The sequence below is a fragment of the Hordeum vulgare genome, chromosome 1H (genome assembly GCF_904849725.1).
Source record: "Hordeum vulgare subsp. vulgare chromosome 1H, MorexV3_pseudomolecules_assembly, whole genome shotgun sequence".
In the NCBI taxonomy this organism is placed as follows: Eukaryota; Viridiplantae; Streptophyta; class Magnoliopsida; order Poales; family Poaceae; genus Hordeum; species Hordeum vulgare.
The window spans coordinates 156,551,764-156,563,809 of NC_058518.1; the positions used below are offsets into that span (position 1 = coordinate 156,551,764).

General features: G+C 45.8%; 1 protein-coding gene across 1 annotated transcript; it reads right to left on the reverse strand.

Annotated features, from left to right (window-relative positions):
* Positions 1 to 3,018: 3,018 nt before the first annotated feature.
* LOC123408334 (gibberellin 2-beta-dioxygenase 3-like) lies at positions 3,019 to 9,880 on the reverse strand. The gene is made up of 3 exons (XM_045101460.1): positions 9,225 to 9,880; positions 6,453 to 6,801; positions 3,019 to 3,507 (listed from the first exon to the last, which is right to left on the reverse strand). Exons 1-3 carry the CDS (start codon positions 9,677 to 9,679, stop codon positions 3,262 to 3,264), a joined length of 1,050 nt encoding a protein of 349 aa, XP_044957395.1. The 5' UTR covers positions 9,680 to 9,880; the 3' UTR covers positions 3,019 to 3,261.
* Positions 9,881 to 12,046: the final 2,166 nt, after the last annotated feature.

Here is a 12,046-nt window from a genome sequence, read left to right on the forward strand (position 1 = left end):
CGCGTGGATTTAGTAGTTCTCCAGAACCGCATTGAAGAAGTACGAGAAGGGAGCAAGAAGACCTCTGAAGATGCAGAGGAAGAAGAAAGGGAATGTTGTCGTCGGTAGCGTTGCGGACGGCCTTGAGCCGAGCCAGATCTTGGTGGCTCCATTCTCATTGTGAGCACTAGCCGTCGGTGGGATGAACTTCTATAGGCCCTCCAAATTCCTGACAGTGTAGGGCAGCAGCGCTGGCTCCACCTGCGCTCTCGCGGCGGCAACACTTCTCTTCGGCGCCATAGCTATTGAGAAGAGACAATGGAGGCACAGAAAGAGACGGGGAAGGAGAACGGCGGGTTGCGCGTGCGTAGGATATGAGAAGCCATGCTCAAGGTAAGCAGTGCGCACGGCAGTTTTAAGACGGATGTGCAGTTCCCGGGGTGTCGTGGGAGTAGTGGGCGCATCTCGTCCTGTCATGGCTAACGTGCATCACCTCCCGACCCAGCGGCTTGTTGAGACCCGGGTCGTTTCATGCCGTATTTCCGGAACATTCGTGCCGAGTGCCCGGAGGCTAATGTCGGCCAAGTGGGAACCGGTGTGCCATGTTCTGTCTACCACCAACTTGTTGAAGATGGCTCTGCATCGTCCACTCCAGAGGGACTACCTCGCAAGGAGCAAGCCTGTCGAGGCCCCTTGCTGGTGGATCAAGCCCTATAGAGGTTGCGAGGCACCAGATCGCCTCGCGAGGCCGCCTCACGGAGAAGGTCATACGATCGTACGACGCCGGCCGCGACGCTCCGCGCCCACCACATGGGTGACACACCCACGCAGTCAAGGACGATAGAGGTCATGCCAGCACGCAGTCAAGGATGATAGAGGTCGTGCCAGCACGCGCGGACAGGGAGGATTTCCTCTTTGGTGATTAAGCTACGTCTCCCTCTATCTCCCCAAAAGTAGGTTCCCAAAGCTTGCCATTCCGTTGAAAGGGGGTTAGAATGGATCGGCGCGTCAGGATGGAGGTTATCACGAGTCCAAAAGCGCGTCACGAAGACCACTTTGCGAGGTGAAGACCGGCTTTTGTCAGGATAGACCTAGGCTCCTGTCCCACTTCGAATTGTCACCCTATGGCCACCCTTTCCCGCTCATATTTTCTAGGAAGAGGATCAAGGCACTACAAGAGGGGCGGGGCTACTCCCGTGTAAGGGGATCGACCCATTCTCCCCCGCACCTCATGTACTCAGAGCTCAAGCTCTCCATTGCAATCCAACACAGACACGAGTAGGGTATTATACCGCTCGGTGCCCCAAACTTGGGTAGCTCCTGCGTCCCTCTCGTGTCCCGTGAGATTGAGTGAGATCGTCATCGACATTGCCGTAGTTTTCGTCATGTCATAGGTTGCCAAGCAAAGCCCCTAATGTTCGAACCCTGGTTCTTTAGAGAATTTCTCAAACGCGGCTCCAAAACTCTGACGATATCCTCTATCTGTCTCGTCCGTACCAATTCAATTAGGGAATAATGGAGATCGCTCATTGGCCGCGTCCACAGGGAGACCCTTCATCGTTGACATTACTTGCTGGGGGGAGGGAACGGTCGTGACCTGCGTGATACGGTTGACTACGCGTAGCTCTGTATATTGTACAAGGCTCTGCCCATAAATAACTAAATGAGAAGTGGCTTGTGTATCTTTAGAACGTGCGGGTAGTAATTATTCCGAACACCTCGAGAACACCCTTTACTAAAGCGTCGCCCCCTTATTTCATACATTGTTTTACTTATGTTTCTACCTTTTCTTGGTTGTCTAGATAAAACCTCATTTATTATCGTTCCATTAACAATCGACGAATAGACTATTTCCAGTTAACGCACTGGGTGTGAACGTAGCCACTTGAGTGACAATGTAGTTGTGGGGTTGGTAGTTACCTGCGGAACTCCTCCCTATGGGATCGACATACTCTACTTACCGTGAATTGCAATAGCCGCGTGCCCTTGTCAATCATCTGTGAGGGATGAACACCCATAATTGAAGCGCCCATGACACAACCATCAATGTTTTGCCAAGATTTTGGTGGATCATTAGACAAGTGAGAGAAAAGGCTTGCTGCCTTCGGGATTATTCTAGCCAGGAAAGCCCATTCCGTGTAATTTGTACGATCAATTTTGATGTCTATCGACATTGAATCAATCTTTAATCCAAAATCATTCTTCACCATAGTAACAAGAACCGCTAGCAAAAGGGAAAAAAATAGCACAGAGCAACACACTCCAATGTTTCAACATAGTAGGGGCAAGTCTAAAGTGCAAATTCACCAAAGCATCACAAGGCAGCAAGAGACGGAGAGCAAATCAAGCAATTGGAAATCTCTTAGGTTGTTGGATCAGAACACATCAAGGGATGAAGTGGAACAGTTGATGGGGAGCAAGATCCGTATAGAGCAGCAACAACTTGATAGAGAAGCAAACCTCCGACGTCAAGGCCACAACTTGGCCGAGATGGCACACCAACTTGATGGAAGGTAGGTGATAGTGCAAGAAACCAACCACAGTATGACATCGAATAGACATAAGATCTACGGGGTTGCAATTCCCACGAGGTGACGACTAAAATTGAAAGAATCAAAGTTGAGGATATTGATGGTATGAATGATCTCGTGGGAATCATCTCGCCGGTGACGGCTCCATGGCGGCGGCAAACGGAAGCTAGGGTTCACTGAGTCTGATATCATGTTCGATATCGTGCGAGATAGTGTTGGCTAAACAGTGATTATGTATTGAGAGGAAGGGGAAGTCGATGGTTACATGGTGTGGGCCTTACACGACTTTGGACTATAGCCTATATAAGATTGTACACATGTTGTGTCTTAATAATTATCTTCATCGTAAAGGGCATGAACCTATATAATTTTTGTCTGTACATTCATTTATATTTTCGGTTGCATATCACATCTTCGTAATATAAATATTTTCAAGAAAATAACCACGACACGTTCCACCTTTGGTATATTCAACCAACCAAACACATACATCCAGAACAGTTCATTATACTCCAACTTGATGCCTCCAAATTTGTTTTTTGAGGGAAAGCCATCGTGGCGCACTTGATGCCTCCAACTTAAACAGACCTACAGAATGCTTTGCAGCATATATCAACACAAAAACCTTACTGGGCATATGTACCGACCACTAGGAACACACTAGCAAAAAATACCCTGCCGTCGTGCACATAAAGTTTCACACACCTCACAAAAACAAAAAGGCCAAAGCAATTGCATGCTAGCTAGATTGCTAGTTGGTGGTCTCGAAGTGGCAGAGCCTGTTCGCCGCCAGCTTGGTTCCATACGCCGAGGCTTTGTACTCACACCATGTGAATTCCTTGTAGCGGCTGCGCCCGCCTTCCCCGACGAGTTGTGGTAGCGGCGCGAGCGTCTCCCGCGGCGGCGGGCCGCCGAAGAAGATCACCGACACCCGCGGTTGGATGTTGTTCACCATCACTCGATGTCTCACGCTCCGGAACCTCCCGTTCGTGAGTACCTACGCATGCAGTTACTCGTATCATCATCAAACTAAACGATATCATCGAACAAACAAGGCATATGGAATAGAAGAAATTTACAAATGAGAACGAAATAAAAGGCTTGGCAACTGTGATCTTTTCCCCCAATCAAAGTTTGTATGCCCTAATGCAACTCTAACAAAGTAACTATATCTACCGGATCGTCATTGTGACATTATGTCGATTTTGGTTGAAGGGGCGGAAGAAAGCGGGGGAACTAGTTGCATGTAGGCGTAGTTGACCTTCATTTCGCTTCATCCTGGATTAAACTAGGGTGCCTTCTGAGTCATATGTTAAACAAGATACGTCGGAGAGGTATAAAAAGTATTACATACCTTGGTATTCGGTTTTTATTTAATTGAATGCCACGTGACCATAGAATTTCATGGTAAATAGTCAATGTTTACGATTCAACAATGATTTTGTAAATTTGGAGGGATCAACCCTCAAAGATGTATCATTTGTCAATATAATGATGGTCCAGTCCGAGACAAGGGATGTCGATTTCAATGTCAAAGTGTTGTAGCTTTTTGACCATCATCCTGGCAAAGATATGAAATTTGATCAATTCAAGGTTGTCATCTCGTCAAAGAAGAGGACAATTCGTAGAAGAAGCAACTTTAAGGTCAATGAGGATGTTGCGCTTGTCGTGGTACGTCAAGATATCTTTCTCTGGATGCGATTTTCAGGAAAGATCATTATGTAGCAAAGTATGGGAAGCACACCGAAGAACGTTTTAAAAATTATCCTAGGCGGAGAACGAGTCGTAGCCTCAAATCTCTCACAAATCGGCGTGGTACGATTCAAGGGACATGCAACCGTTGGGCAGGTTATAAGGAGCAAGTGAAGCACGCTCCTCATAGCAGTGTCACCATTGATCATTATGTAAGCAATGTTGTTGTTTGCACTACTTTGAGCATTCTCGTCAATTTGTGCATTTGTTTGTTTGAGGATAAGATATCCCAAGAAAGGTAAAAACAAATGCCCATATCGATGGGCCAACCGTTTGGCCTCCAACATTGTTGGGATTTGTTAGAAAATCACGAGAAATGCAAGACTAGGAATGAGGATGACAATCCAAAAGATGGAAAGCGCACCAATTACTTTTCAAAGATGGATGATTGCGCATATGATGTTGATCAAGAGGAAAGGGCAAAGGTGCCTAGAAGTACCACTGCAGCGTCCGTCACGGGTTTGCTCGATGAAAAGTAAGAGAGAGATGGAGGCGACAAAAAAGGATCGATGATTTGATGAGGACAATACACGATTAAGCCAAGAAAAGGAATACCAAGAGAAGAGAGAGAAATGGGATGAAATGCGACAGAGCAACAACACCAATAAGAGATGAAGGCGCGTAGGCTTAAATTCAGCAGGAGTTAGAGGCGCATAGGATCCAATTGATGAAGAATTGAGCGGGAGCAGAGAGCAGCATATATGGTTCATCAAGTTGGATTCAAACCATATGAATCCACTCACAATGATTTTTGGTTGGAGCAACAAGATTTGATCATTCGTTTCAGGAAACTCAGAAGACAGGACCATACACACAATGAGAACAAGTGATTTTTACATGTCTTTGTTGAAATACTTTTGTTTATGGAACTCGTCAAAAAGTATGAGGTTAAATTATGGAGGTTGAAGTGTTTTTTACATGTCTACTTGACTTAGTAAATGTTTAAATTTGGAGCAAGTTGAAGTGTTTAAATTATGAAGGTTGAATATGGCGACTATGAGCTTTCATGCTGTCACGCGACTTTCATATCCATCTCGAGCATATGGTGGATGGCGACCACCGACCTGATGAGTGTGCTAGAGTTTTTTTAGAGCATCTTCAACTGGACCCCCCACTTTCCGCCTATATTTCTAAACGCACAGCCTAGATAGTACTTGTACAGGAGAGTGAAAATAGCTATTCTTATATATTGTGTGGTACCCCACAAATTCAGTCTTTGTGTGGGATGGGTATAAAGGTGTGTGCAGTCCGTCATGTCATATTTGGCCTATCATTGATTATTACTATTTTTTAGTGTTTTTTCTTTCTGTCAACATTTTCATCAATATTTTATTGTTTCATACTATAAAAGCATTTCTTAGACTATATTATGAAACGAAGGGAGTAACATGCATATGACCACACAATTTAAGCATTTTGAACAAGTAATGGTCAAATAGCCCGGTCTGATCGAAAATGCTGCTAATTCAGTTAGCTATACCCTTTCTAGGGAAATGGCTTGAAATATTAGCAGTGTCAACTCTCTGTACCGCCATCATCATCGTCATCATCAGTGTACTATGTGGTGTCCTGGTATTTCATAGGCAAGCTAGCAGTTTGTCCATACAATTACCGGTGTCAATTCTCCGTGCGGCCACCATCATTGTACTACTATATGTACTGAATTAATCGTGTAGGTTAGTAGATGTATGCTTTTACATGATATGCTCCCTTCATTTCATAACATAATGCATTGCGTTTTTTGAAATCTTAATAGGATCATAAATTTAACCAACGTGAGTAATTGTGACGGAAATAAAAATTATATCATTAAAAACTTTTTTGAATATGAATACAATGATATACTTTTTGCTCTCGTTGCAGTCGCCCACATCGGTTAAATTTATGATTAAATTTAAATATTAAAAAACGCGGACGCATTACATTATGAAATAAATGGATTAGTATTGAATAATGGCTTTCAGATTCCCTATTCGACAAAACTGACTAGGCATGGAGAGCATGGTTCCCTCTAAGGCCGGGATTTCCATGTGGAAATGGAGAAATGACACTTTGACACCCACACGATCCACCACAGTAGCATGGCCCCATCCCATCCCATCCCATCCCAATGGACAGCTGAACATCGTGCTAACCAATTTCTATGTTACTCTAAAACACAGAGAGCGAGTGAGCATTATCGTGTAGTACCTGCAAGGCGTCGCCAACATTGACGAAGAAGGAGGTCTGGTCCGGCGGCACGGAGACCCAGTCGCCGTCGCGCAGGGCGATCTCTAGGCCGGAGGTGGCGTTGGAGCGGAGCACGGAGATGATCTGGGGGTCGGTGTGCTCGCCGAACCCGGTGACCCTGCCACCGTGGTGCTGCTTCAGCTCGGGGCGCGGCGGGTAGTGGTTCACTCGCAGCATCGAGTCGCTCTCCTTGTGCAGGACCAGCCTCGTGAACGCGTCCCTGTCTTCCATGCCCAGGCCCTCCGCCATCAGCTCCAGCAACTGGCAGGTCATCCTCCTCACGGCCACCGTGTACTCGTTCAGAAGGTCCCTGCAAACACAAGAAGAAGAAAAATCAACTCGTGTGACTTATTCAGTGTAACATGATTTGACCTTAATTTGCCTGTTCCAGAGACATGCTTTAATTAATCTTTCTTACTTATAAGCTAAATATATAACACGTTTTGTGTAAGATGGACCTCTACTTTTTTTCTGAAATATAAACGTTTTGCATACGTTAACGCCTAGCCTACCCCCAACATTATAACAGATGCCCCTGGCACTTCTTCTCGACGTTTCCCTGCCATGCCATGTCGAAGTTGAAGATGGTGGGCACGGGAAAAAGGATTCGGAGGCGGTCGATGAATATGGCGGGAAAGGTGTCATCATTCAAGGCCAGCTCGAAGTAGGCCACGATCGAAACCGGGGGCTTCACACGTGCGCGCAAGACGGGTGGAAAAGAGAGAAAAGAAAGACTCCATCCATGGAACAGCGCGAAAACAAAGCTTCCAACAGTGGCCGGCCGGCAAGCCAGCTGAAAGTTTTATATAATTTCAACTTTTTCAGCACCTTTCCATAAAATAAAACGTTTGAGAAAAAAAAAAGAGAAAATGGATAAGAACAGCGAGTAAGAGCATCTACAGCCGGACATAGCTAATATGACCCCTAAACACCTGTAGACACGTCCAATCAATGACCAGACGTGTCCCCTATTTGTCCGTTCGTGCAACCATGCTTCTTATTTTCTTCCTCATATGTCTGGTCACTTGCACGTGATTGATGAAGAAAAAATAAATAAATAAAAAGAAAAGGTGATTTAGGGTAAAGTCGCGTCCTACGTGACGGACTGACCGGATGCATCCGGACGCGTACGCGAACCCTTATACCCTCCGTATTTTCAGATGAATGTAAGGGTTCGTGAACAACCCGAACATACAGATGATATGAATGGTTCACTTGGGTCATTTTTTTTCTTCTTTTTCGTCACTTCCACGGACGTATGAAATATCGTTTGAGGCATTCGGTTATAGATGCAGCGACTGATGAGTTGCTTAGCCAAAGGTGTCACGTATGTTCGTAACCGATAATGACACCGTGATACTACTGCATTGGCCGTTGGATGTCAGGTGATGCAATTGGCACACATTATGTGGAGCGTATGACTTCCATTTCTGTCTAAGAGTATAGTGGCTGCTTCCTTCATAGTAGTCACATATTCTTTTTTTCAGCGGCAATGGATGGTTGGCTTGCTCAGTGAAGCGGTAGTCACAGATTTTTCTTCCAGCGGCGATGGATGGGCGGGTTGTTTAGCAGAACGGGATTTTCATCGGTCTGTGTATATGGGGTGAAAGCTTATTGTGTCGTTCGGCATGTTGTCAACGAGTATGAGCTTGGCCTTATGTGTTATGTGGTTCGATATATGCGAGTGGACTCGGTCTTTGTTGTATTGGTTTTTATTCAATTTTTTATTAATTAAATGAACAACTTTTTTTCTTAATAAATGGATAAATCAAATCTTTTACCTTTGTTAAAAAAACTAGTAAGTATTATTACAGTTGGCAAAGCTAGAAATGTAGATTCTCTACCGTTGCTCTTTCATGCAGGAATCACACGTGCTATTTGCGACACATCTACTCTTTTTATTTTTAAATATAAGTCTTTTTAGAAGTTTTACTAGGGAATTATATACGTAGGTATATAGACATACTTTAGAGTGTATATTCATTCATTTTACTTCAGAGTCTATAATAAAATCTCTAAAAAGATCTATATTTAAAAACGGAGGGAGTATGTTGACTAGCCAGCCGTCTTGTGTTCATGTGTTCAAGTAGATTTAATCTTATTAGTGGGAGGTCCATGGGACGAAAAGGCAAAAGGTGGCGAGAGATGGGTAGTGCCTACATTCCAGCTTGCAGAATGACATGTAGTCTTTGTTTGGTCAGACAATCTTGGCGTAATGACCTGTAGTCTTTGTTTGGCCAGACACATGTTTTATTGAGCCTGCATTAAGGCAAAAGGGGACCAATCCATGATAGTGCTCTTCTCCTTTTCTCTCTCTTTCTTTTAGCAAGAAAAACCAGGGGAAATGCGCCACCTGCCTTTTCTGCCAAGCCTTTACGATTATGCTAGTAGAAGCTTCACTCGGCATGACGGATTTGTAATAAAAGATGCGAAAACTTCCAACTTATCTTAAACACACTCTATATAGGAATGTATATAGATATATTTTAAAATATAAATTCATTTGTTTTGCTTAGTACGTAGCCCGTAGTAAATTTTCTAAAAAGATTTATACTTCATTTAGAAACAGAGGGAGTACATTATAGTTTTTCTTGCGGGTGAGGGAATACATTATAGTACTACGTGGTTAATCACTAATTGTGTCGTAGATACTAAAAAAGATCTCAGTGGTACGTGCACGCTGCAAGCTGGAGTCATTATCATCAAATTCACAGCGTCGGATGGTGCACTCACCGGAAAGAGCAGAGCGACGCTGACGGCACCACCTCTTCGGGCACGGACAATGGCGCGCCGGCCTCGGCGCCCGCGGCGGTGACACCGAGCAGGAGATACTCGACCCACCCGAGGTCGCCGTTGTTGCCTATCCGCTTGCTCGCGTAGCCGAACGGACTGCCCGGCGTCGCGGCCGACATCGCCGCCTCCTTGTCCCGCTGCGAGAGCGCGAAGAACGCGGCAGCGGCGTTCTCGACGCGCGCCAGGAGCTCTGCTGGCACGCCGTGGCCCGTCACCTTGAAGAACCCATGCTCCTCGCACGCCGCCGCCACCGCGCGTGCGGCGGCCGCCCGTCCCTCAGAGCCGCTTCTTGCCACGGAAAGGTCGACCTCCGGCAAGTCGGCCAGTGGCGGTGCTGTCTTGTGCACGGCCGGGAGCGCGATCTGCTCCAGCTCGCCCTTGGCAAGAACCACCATGGTTACAGAGCAGAGGCAGCACAGAGAGCGTCTACTGATGAACTACGCGGTGTCAGTCAGTTTGTATCCAAGAAACAGATGAGGAATTAATGGATTGAGCTTGAGATGAGATGAGAAGACAGTTAGGTTGACATGGAAGGGAGACGACGGGTGTGGCCTCTCTTTATATAGGCATGGGGGAGAGGTCAGAGCAGAGGCGATACAACCTTGGTGCGTGTATCAGCAATGTTAATGTATGAGTGCGATGACACCACAACACAATGGGGTCTGACGGTTAGCTGTCTCGGTAGGATACAGTGCACTGTAGCGATATCCTGCAAATCGAATTAATGGGTCTCAATCATGACAGGGTTAATCGACATGATTTTGCAGGGCCGAGGTGCATCTGGATCGGTATGCATCTGATGTTGGCAGCTAGATTCCTCTTATTCTCAAAAAAGAAGGAAAATAAATTAGATTCATCTGGGCTGGCTGCTACTCCCTCAGTCCCATAATACTTATCTAGATGTATTTTCATTCTAAATACATCCGAATTTATAATTTGTGCGGTAAGTAGGTCCTGTTTGAAACCACCCACATTATATAATCTGGTTTTTATAATTTATTATGTTTTCAAGCAGAACAATTTATATTGTAGATTTTAAAAACTAGATGACCAGATTATTAAAAACTTATAATCTACTCTAACCCAGCTAAAATCAGATTATGGATTAATAAAGACCTATTACCCTTGTAAACATTGAGCTATTTACGTCTACTGCCACCACCATCGTTTTTCCCCGTCGCGACTGGGACGTTCCTCGTCAGCGCGCCCGACTCGGACGTTCTTCCCCATCGCGCGACCCAACCCCCGTCGCACGACCCGACCCATCCAAGGCTTCTTCCCCATCGCTCCAACCCTAGCGCGCCGCCACCGCCGCCACCACCCCTGAGACCTGCGGCCGGCAGCGCAGCCTCCACCGGAGATGGCGTCACAGCAAGAGGAGGAGGCGGACAAACAGTACCAGCGGGATTCAATCCCAGCGAGGAGGAGTGAGCAGGTCTGGGTCCATGGCCGTCGTGTTGATTCGAGCTTCGCCGGCGAATGCGGTTGTCTCCGTGCCTATGGATCCATCGTATTTGGAGGATTGGACCTCAATTTGCAGGCCTCTTTCATGGACCTCCTGCATTCAACTCCAGCTGATGTGTACGGAGATGAGTTGCCGGAGTTCGTGGCTGGAGGTGCCGGAGGCGTGGCCATGGTGCAGGGGCGGGGCAGAGGACTGACCATGGTTTGGGCGCCGGAGTTGACCGTGTTGGACGCTCGGGTGGTGGCCATGGGGGGGGGCAGCAGTGGTGGCCGTGCTGGTCGCGGTGGCCGTCGTGGCCGCGTCCGTGTACTGGGATCAGAAGAGGCAGCTGGTGGTCGGGGTGCTGGACATGGGCATGGCGTAGGCCGCAGTGGGCAGACCGGTCGACCATCCTCTCTGCCGTATCGAGCGCCCTGTGCTAGCAGCAGTTCAATTGAGATTTAAGGTGTTCCTGCTGGAGAGCATGAGCCAGAGGACTCCAATTTCTATGATCAGTATTATGATGGCATTGGAGATGGTGAATCGGTAATATTTCCTCAATGTTTGAAATATGTGCTTAGCTCTTTATCATGTTGCAAGGAGTGTATACTCTGTTATGTGAACATGATAGAACCTTAATTCAAAAAGTACAATTGTTCTTAGTTTTTATGTTGCAGCAGTTCATGCTATGTATAACATTAACATGCTTGTGTACTAAAACGATTATATTGATAAGGTAGAATGGACCAATAGTGAAAACACTGTTGCATTTTGTTCACTCTATGTTAAGGAGATCACAGCTGGCAATAGGAGCAATGGATTCATGACTGCTAGAGGTTACAAAAATATTCCTATCAAGTTTGAACAGAACAGAGGGCTACGACACTCTAGGATGCAGTTTAAGAACGAATGGGAAGAACTAAAATGCTTCTACTCATTTTGGTTGTGGCTTAACAAACAAACTGGACTAGGTCGATCCCCTAGTGAGGGAATTGTGGCAAGTGATGAATTTTGGAAGAAACATACTAAGGTACATTTCTTGCAAATTTTTATTTTCATGGTTCATATTGGTGTATCATGCACATAATAATAATCCTTCTCCTTTACTTTCGGCAGGGACATGCTGCATGGAAGAAGCTTAAATATGGACCACCAGAGAACCTTTCTGAGCTTGAGATCATGTTCGAATATACTGTTGTAGATGGATCAACATCTATTGTGCCAGGAGAACACATGGATGATGAAGGTGATATTGGAGAGGAGGGAGAAGATGAAGCCGATGTGAGTCCCTTGAGTGTTAGCAACAACAAAAGAAGCT

Bases quoted from the DNA above. Each gene is read 5' to 3' on its own strand.
- LOC123408334 (XM_045101460.1), bottom strand. From the start codon at position 9,679: ATGGTGGTTCTTGCCAAGGGCGAGCTGGAGCAGATCGCGCTCCCGGCC. The intron at 6,802-9,224 runs GTGAGTGCACCA...TTGTGTTTGCAG, and splicing joins GCGTCGCTCTGCTCTTTCCG to GGACCTTCTGAACGAGTACA. The intron at 3,508-6,452 runs GTACTACACGAT...CTGCATGCGTAG, and splicing joins ATGTTGGCGACGCCTTGCAG to GTACTCACGAACGGGAGGTT.